Here is a 9,173-nt window from a genome sequence, read left to right as displayed (position 1 = left end):
ACTAAAACAATATCCCGAAAAGAGAAAAATAATGCATTTGAATATCAACCGTACTTTCGTTTCGACAAATGACGACAGAAATGATTCGATGTACGATGTGAATCTAAATTTAGTTTTAGTGCAGATTCGTTCATACGACACAAAGACACTATTTTGTTTTACGGATCATATCGGCTGAGAGGACTGGACAGTCCTGTAAAATATCGATTATAATATATATATATTTATAAACAACTGGTAGCAAGACGAGTTGTAGATAATTGGTCAGTTACCACATTTAAACTAGCTCTTTTGACCTGTTAATTCTTTTCAGCTCAATTCAACAGTGAAAAACATCAGCATAATATCACTTTAAAAGTTATATTTAAATATTGTTTACTTGTTAAGATTAAGTTATATTCGCTTTTGCATAATAAACAAATATGCATTTGCCCCATGAGCTATTTACAATATTCGCAATGACACATCTTCCGTATTTTGTCATTTTTTATTAACAGAATCAAGTTCGTCTATAATGTTTATGGTTATTATACATATCTAGATATATACCACATCTTTAAAATGAAATTTATTTCGATTGTTAAATCTCTGCAGATTCATCATAAACTATGTTATAGGATGTTCATTTAATTAGGAACTTAATTGTGTATATACTGATTTAGTCAATTCAAAACCTTTCAAAAATATGGTACAATTGCTTTGAACGTGATCATGAATTATAATAATCTGGAATAAAATGGACCACTTGTAATAGTATGGTTGTTATTTAGAATTTTCTTTGCCAATCAGGTTTAGTTTGACCACATTTTTGGTAATTGGGAAGCGTAATTGATATTTTGTTTCCTATGGATACTCATGTGGGACGCATACATCACTAAAGTTAGTAAAACATTGATTTCACTCTCAAATGTTAATTGCCACACACTGGACATCAGTTATCCGTGATTTCGAACGTGGTCTTCTTCGTATCATAGACTTTGCTGTGTGGATGCTTGCTGCCGCATTCACCATTGCAGATGGCTGAAAAAAATGCAAACGATGCAGCGGCTTGTTTCGAAAACTTCAGTTATAAGCTTGCTTGTTAAGAGGAATATTAAAAAAAATGTGTTTATTGAATGAAATAACTTTGTCCTATATTTTTTATCATATCTCAAGAAAAACAAACATAAAGAAAAGTAAGATTGCATTACTTTTTATCATGTTTTACATAATTGCACAATTCATGGAGTTATTATTTGAACAGTCCGTTGAACTTTATAGGTAAACAACTCGTCCTTTTCTTTTGTTAGGCATTCTAATTTTGTCATAAATGGATTAACCCATTTATGCATAGCGTCTAGAAAAAAGGCAATTATCAAACAGCGTAGACCCAGATGAGACGCCGCATGATGCGGCGTCTCATCAGAGTCTGCGCTGTTTGCTGAAAGAAATTTCTGTGAGAAATATTCTAAAAATTGAAAAAATATAAACCAAACATCCCTAATTTTGCAAATAAATTGATCCAATTTAGAAGGATGATAGAGTCCACTAGGCATACATGGGTAAATCAAATGCGAAGAGCATTGTGCGATGCATTCATGTCAAACATTATTAAGCCTACACTAGTAAAAATTTAATAAATACGTATACACTTGAGAAAAGTCATATTGAAGAGTGTACATAGTATTGAAAATATGATACATGTTTCGAAGATGAATAACTGTTTGACACCTGTACCTGCTTGCATAAGATGAGTTAAGGTGTCTTAGACATTTTGTATTTAAATAACACAGTATAATACAGTGTTCGCGTTTTAACATACCCAGCTTTACGGTATATTTTCCTGGCATCCGCTGTTTACATACCCAGTTTTACGGTATATTTTACTGGCACCCACTGTTTACATACCAAGTGTTACGATATATTGCCCTGGCTGCCAATTTTCGCATGGTCCCTGGGTAGGGTCACAGTCGGGGTTCGGTTCCGCATCCAGCTTGATGGTACCGGGATATGTACCCGGCGGCGACTCCATATTCAGGAAGGCATCGCCTGCATATAAATGTTCAAGTTTGTGAGAAAACAAAATCTGATGCGTGCGCGAAAAGAATAAAAGAATCGCTTACTTGTATGTTGTTCCGGGGGAAAAGAACATACGTAACAGATGAACACATGTTGTTTTCTGAATGAAGCGTAGAAAACATAAACCACGAGCCTGTATCAGATCGGAATATATTTCATCAATGATGTTACGATGCTGGGATATATATCGTGTGCTTAGGACACGTACAACGTTGCCAAAACAAAATAGAACAATAAAAAGACGCGTAAAGCAAAAAGAACTAATGAATTCAAATGTGGTAACGGCCAGAGAAAGTGAAACAAAAAGGAACTGTAGTTACCAACCGTTGTGGACGCTTAAAACGTCACACTTTACCCAAAGTTAGATTTATCGATATAATTTTCTTCTGTTATTTATATACTAACATTTGGTATTTATCTTTCAATCCTTCACCGCCTGTTCTTTGCATCACAATGTTGTGCCAGTATTGCTATCCTATTTGAAGATGTATTTTCTTAAATAAATGCCCTCTTTTATTAATCATTTTTTCTTTATATACAGACACTATGTTCAACATGTCAATCATAATTTATTAAGTTTTATGTCCTTAACAATCAAATATGTTACTCTTCTAACCCGTTATTTTTTCAACGGTTTTTCTCAGGATTTATAGAATCAACGTCTTACCAACAGGAATGCCGTCCACCGTTGCGATGTCAATAGCAAGTTCTCCAGTACCTGTACCGTTCTTAGAGACGAACTCGAAGCCGATGTCAAACTCACCTGAAACGATGTAACAATCGAAGTGAATAAAATATGAATGAATTTTTAGCAAAGTTCAATGGTTTGATTATTAATTTGTCATGTTCATTATGTTCGGCCCACACTCCAAACTCCGTCACTGAAGTCGTGAAGGTATACTGCAATGCACTTGAACGCCTCCGTCGAATGAACTTTCTATTCACACGATATATAGTGAATTATATCATTCAAAGGCCTGCAACTTGTCAGAAAGAAAAAAATGTCGTCTCAACTTTGAGGTCAACAAATTTAATAGGACGGTCACAATGTCGTTTAATTGGACATTGATTTCTTCGCATACCATTTTGTTTCCGTAGGATATCTAGAGAGCGCTTGTATTGACGATCATCCAAATAAGTACGCTGGTAATTCAGCATAAAAAGAGCTGGTTATTCGGGACAATAACAGAATCATGTTGACTTCATGGTTTACCAGTTAGGGTCCCCTTCACATGGGCATGTAACATGCTTATCACTTCCCTACACTACCGAGAGAAAAAGTGGGGTGTAAAATAAAATTATCGTTCATTCAATAACTTAGCAATATTGTTTAAAAGAGTATGTAACATAGAAACCGCGTTCAAACAATTACTATATAATGTTGTTTACATTGTTGACAGTGGTATCTAACGTGGAAATCTCGACCATACACTAAATAGACTTAGTTGTATCATATGATCAACTAAGTTTAGTTAGTATCGTGGTTAGTCTGGCGGAAGACAGAAACCTATCATACATACACTGCAAATCTAAATCCATAAGTACTCGTCATCCTTTTACTGTGTTTTATAAACTATATAATTAACGTGTGTGTCTAATTCTCGATTAGTCTATTTAAAAAGTATGCCTGCATTGAAGAAGTGGCTAAAAGTCAGGAGGGCTTCATACTTGACACTCATCTGAATTAATGAATAGACAACTGTTGGTAAACGTCGTGTCCATATTGGTCCATATTAAGACTCGAATTTGGATCAGAAGTAAAAGTATGTTAATAAATATGCCGCGTAGCATTGCCGATCTGCCATTATCAAACTCAGACAGAAGAATTCTGTTGTAAATGCCAATAATGAGTCGGTTTCAAGCAAATTAAATATCCTGAAGTCTAAGAATCCGTTGTGGTGTATGGATCCAAAAAGGCCAACAATGTTCACGTACCTTGAGGTCCTTTTTTAGGGGTCACTTCCAACATTGTGAATGTGGCATCACCGTTGTCGTTGATGGGGCACACCGGTATAAGTTCACAGAGATAAATGGGATCGAAGTCTGCCCTAGAAAGAAATAGGAATTTGGAACATGATCTCACCAGTACAAGTTAAATTTAAAAGTTGATTTGTTGTGAATCCGTCTTGTTCTGTAATTCTTCTATTGAAATAAAATCCGTCTCGGAAGCATTGCCGTATACATTAACCCATGTATGCCTAGTGGACTCTCACATCCTTCTAAATTGGATCAATTTATTTCCAAAATTAGGGATATTTGGTATATTGATTACTATTTTTAGAATATTTCTCACAGAAATTTCTTTAAGCAAACAGCGCAGACTATGATGAGACGCCGCATCATGCGGCGTCTCATCTGGGTCTACGCTGTTTGCCAATGCCTTTTTTTCTAGACGCTAGGCATAAATGGTTTAAGTTCAGTCCATAATGACATTATTTCTTTGTAATTAATCAATTTAACATACAAAGCATGTATCGAAATATTTAATGTATCCAGTCATTGATATCCGAAATGTTCAAGTATTTCAAAACTAATCAGTGAAGTCAAATACGGCGAAACACCCCCTTCCCGTGTAGCCATGCTTTGATAGAATTCGAATGTTTTGAAGAATTGTTACACGTTAGCCAAAAACTATTTACCTAATATGTGCAATATTCGAATAGACTCGTTCCGTTATGGCTTATTTTTTATGCATTTGCGGAATTCGGTTGTTAAATATACAGTCGACAGATCTGCATTCAATTTAAATAATTTACTTATAATATCTTATCATGAGCACCAACTGAGGTATTATAGGAGTTCTGTGTATAATTAGGAAATCATTGACAGGTATGAGTTCGCTTTTCAATTGTTCGTAAGCAATCTTCACATAGAAAAACAAACCATCAGATTGTGTCAATCTGTATCAAAGGTACATTTGCAAGCTGTATTAATATTCCAACATACTACCAACTAAGTGGGTCAAATATCTTGGTTAAGGGAATGCATAATTGTTTTTTTTTGTTTAGTTATCTTTATTGTGTCATATATTAAACTTGTATGTCGCGTAGATCCTTGAGTAAACCAAATTTAGATAATGGACACGTTGCGAACGCGTTGCTCAGCTAAAACAGAGTAAATATTGATATCTTTAACAATGTTCTATTTTATATATATTTGTACATAGTTTGGTAACTAGAAACCATGCTCTATCTGCAGTATGTATTATATTTATCGTACACGTTATATATAGGTCATAAGAAACGAAACACAATTTCATTTAAAGTACTTGTTAATGGCGTTGATAAACTCTTTGATGCCCACGATGTCACAGAGGATAGTGCAGACGGCTCCCAGCGCTTTCTTTCCGGTCTTGTCGACAAGAATCTGACACAGGTCGCCGCACGCGTCCACTTCCTCTTCTGTGTGTGAAGTTGGAATATAACATGAGTTTTTTTAATTTATTATAAAGAAGACGCGTTCTGAGGCTGGGTTATTTTATGTACAGCCGATTTGAATTTTTGATTTATATCGGGTATACTGTTTTGTGTCAAATAGTCAAATGTTTACCTAAATTAAGCGCTGATCAGAAGGTACGAAATACTTCATGCGAGACATGTTGGTGTCTTGAGGCTTCTTATTAAAAAAATATATTATCGGTTTATTACATATGTGCTCATAAAGAACTCGATAGACAGCGGGGTTCCCTTACCGGTTCCTCTTGTGGCGTGTTTTAACCGCCGTATTCAAAAAAGAATCTTTTCTATCTGTATCTATTTGATTACATCCTATAATAAATGCCCTTTTTTAAGTCAACAATAGCGTGATTCTTTCCTTTACGAAAAACGGTCTATACCCTTTTCATTTCCACATTGGACAATAAATTAAAAATGTATATTATCGGTATATGATATTTGTGATTATAAAGAAATAGAGCGGACAGCTGGCGTGGCTCATATACTAGCGATATTTACGTAGAATCGCATTGAGAAGGGTGCTGATCGACTGCCCAGCAAACTCGATGCACGTTTTGCATTCCTCTGGTGTCCCCTTCACCGTCGTCAGACTTGTCAGAGACAGTACTGGCTTCAGGCGAGGCACGCGCAGACTGCACACGCACGACACAAGCAAAGCAGCCGACACAACGGAGAGTACCTGAAATATTCGTGTTGCGAATTTATTTGGGCCTTGCTCTGTGAAAAGGGGGTTTAACCCATTTATGCCTAGTGGACTCTCCCATCCTTCTAAATTAGATCAATTTATTTCGAAAATTAGGGATGTCTAGTATACTTATTTCTATATTTAGAATATTTATTACTGAAAATCCTTTTAGCAAACAGTGCAGACCCAGATGAGACGCCGCATCATGTGGCGTCTCATCTGGGTCTACGCTGTTTGCAAATTTCCTTTTTTCAGGACGCTAGGCATAAATGGGTTAATGTATGTGCGTAAAGTGGCATTCCTAATTAGCATGTGAAGTCCGCACATGTTAATCAGGGACGACACTTTCCGCCGATAATTGATTTTTCCTGAGAAGAGACTTTCTTTAAACAGAAAATATCATTAAAGCAGAAAGAGTCATCCCTGATAAGCCTGTGCGGACTGAACAGGCTTATCTGGGACGACACTTTAAGCACATGCATTACACCCCCTTTTCACAGAGCACGGCTCATGTAGTAATGACAAATAACTGTTTACTAACCAGTATGGGGTTTGGTGACATGAATTTTCAGACTCGTTAAATATTTAATGTCAGTGATATTTATGTTGTAACAACAAATCAATTTAAAATTGTCACAGGCCAGATTAATCTCGGAACAATCATTTAATTTGTCATGCGCAACAAGATATAAGTTGCTATAGCAACCGTACAACGTCGAACGTGATAAAGTTCCACATTTTCTAAATTGTAAGCACGCATATAGATCATTTGAGTCGCGTTCTGAGAAAACTGGGCGTAATGCATGTGCGTAAAGCATCGTCCCAGATTAGCCTTTGCAGTCCGCACAGGCTAATCAGGGACGACACTTTCCGGCTAAATTGGATTTTTGCTAAGCAGAGACTTCATTTTAACGAAAATTCATTAAAGCGGAAAGTGACTCGTGTCAACAAAGATCTACAAATAGAAGTTTATTACTTGTTACAAGACCTATGTATTACATAATCAGATATTCTGATATTCTGTGGGGTTTTTTAATTGCTACCTAAAGCCGACATTCAATATAATCAAACGGCACAGTGCATACGTAAATAATTTTTAATTTGTAGTCAATTTAACGCACATGAGTATATGGTGTTAAAATTGAAAAAAGTGATTGTAAAACTGCGATAAATACCCACTCCAGAGCAATGCATTTCGCTATATGTGGAAAGTTGTTATAAATATGTATGTAAATTCAAAGTTGAACAAGCAAATTCGTTGAATTGATTTCCCTCGCCAATATGCTTCTGGACACAAAAGAGTTATATTTGACACTCAAAAAAGCATTTTTTCAAGATACAAAGGGCTATAACTCCTTTATTATCCAATGGTGTACAATGCCATTTGGCGTGCATCATCCTCTTATCCATATATATATATATATACTCATACCAAGTTTCAATGAAATCCGCCACAGCACTTCCAAGATATGGCTCCGGACACAAAAAAGCATTTTTTACAAAGGGCCATAACTCTGTTATTAACAGATGGTGTACAATGCCATTAGGCGTGCATCATCCTCTTATCCATATATATACTCATACCAAGTTTCGTTGAATCCGCCATAGTTTTTCCAAGATATGGCTCCGGACACAAAAGTGCCGGCCGGACGGACGGACGAAAAGACGTACGGACGGACGAACAACGCCAAAACAATATCCCTCCGCCTATGGCTGAGAATAAAAAAATAATGGCGCAAGCAAATTAAGTCGCATAGCTTCATATCAAGCGCAAAAATGCAGGCAATATAATAATCCTATCTATTTAATGTGTACGGTATAGTATACGGTAATTGTTTTACAAGTAATTGTTACTATATCGCGGATGAAGGTACAGAAAAAACAAACTGACAGTCGTCCATGCGAATCAGATAAACCATCACCTTTTTAAGGATGTATACTATTTCCGTTCTCTGTTAAGCGGTGCACATTACTTCCTTACCGCTTTCGCATTCCTTTTTCGGTGCCGCCCAAAATACACCGCCTTAATGCTCGTGATTATTGATGAATGAAACGTATTCCACGAATAGTTAAATTGTTTAGCAAATTATCAAATATATATATCAAAATATAAATCGTTCTTCTTTGATGATATTTTTTGCATAATGTTTAACACAACCTTTAATAACCGTGTTTGAATTAGTGGCAGCTTATCCGAACAGTCCTATTGTAAAAAACAGATGACCAATCCAATTTATTCAAAACAATTAATGACAGTTTTATATGAGCCGCACTCTATGAAAAAGGGGGTTTAATGTATGTACGTAAAGTGTCGTCCCAGATTAGCCTGTGTAGTCCGCACAGGCTTATCAGGGACGACATTTTCCGCCTAAGCTTGATTTTTGCTGAGAAGAGCCTTTCTGGAAACGAAAGATAATAAAAGCGGAAAGTTTCGTCCCTGATTAGCCTGTGCGGACTGCAAAGGCTAATCTGGGACGACACTTAACGCACAAACATTAAACCCCTTTTTCACAGAGCACGGCCAAAATAAATACAGCTCTAAAGTTTACCTTCATTTTCGGCGATACCAACTACATATCTTTGACGCGACCCTCTGTTTATATAGTGCTGATAACATAACCTTGAGTACCAGCTTATGGTCCACAAATTAGGTTTCGTGTATGGAAACTTGAAAATGTGGACTAACTTTACAGACGAAATAATTAAAATGAAAATACTCGTGTAAGATAACGCTTCTATTGGAGGCAATGACCTCGTGCAAGAGAATTCGTTTCAACAAGATTTAAGTTTCGTTTTTTTACAGATAACCGAAAAATGTCAGACAAGATAGTTGTTTCCACCAACCCATGCCCAAAAAATCGGACCTCGGACATTTCCTATAAAATGTTCCGAGGTTCGATATTATTTCCGAAAAAAAACGATATTTAAAACTTCTATAAAGGTACGTTTTATTGTTTGCTTAAAGAAGAACAATG

At 36.1% G+C, this 9,173-nt stretch overlaps 1 protein-coding gene across 1 annotated transcript; it reads right to left on the bottom strand.

Moving 5' to 3' along the window:
* Positions 1–468: 468 nt before the first annotated feature.
* On the bottom strand, positions 469–8,905 carry LOC127873027 (countin-1-like). Its single transcript, XM_052416584.1, has 7 exons — positions 8,748–8,905; positions 6,012–6,192; positions 5,327–5,459; positions 3,994–4,106; positions 2,726–2,821; positions 1,888–2,028; positions 469–1,020 (listed from the first exon to the last, which is right to left on the bottom strand). The coding sequence occupies exons 1-7, from the start codon at positions 8,751–8,753 to the stop codon at positions 932–934; spliced, it is 759 nt and encodes a 252-aa protein (XP_052272544.1). The 5' UTR covers positions 8,754–8,905; the 3' UTR covers positions 469–931.
* Positions 8,906–9,173: the final 268 nt, after the last annotated feature.

The sequence above is a fragment of the Dreissena polymorpha genome, chromosome 3 (assembly GCF_020536995.1).
Source record: "Dreissena polymorpha isolate Duluth1 chromosome 3, UMN_Dpol_1.0, whole genome shotgun sequence".
In the NCBI taxonomy this organism is placed as follows: domain Eukaryota; kingdom Metazoa; phylum Mollusca; class Bivalvia; order Myida; family Dreissenidae; genus Dreissena; species Dreissena polymorpha.
Note: the sequence above shows the minus strand (reverse complement) of the source record. Positions and strands in the feature narration are given on the sequence as shown.

What these genes read in the sequence shown, in the direction of transcription:
- LOC127873027 (XM_052416584.1), bottom strand. An exon ending in CCTTCTCAATGCGATTCTAC is followed by an intron (nt 5,460 to 6,011) that starts GTAAATATCGCT and finishes CTTCACACACAG; the next exon opens with AAGAGGAAGTGGACGCGTGC. An exon ending in GCAATATATCGTAACACTTG is followed by an intron (nt 1,021 to 1,887) that starts GTATGTAAACAG and finishes CATTTTTTTCAG; the next exon opens with CCATCTGCAATGGTGAATGC.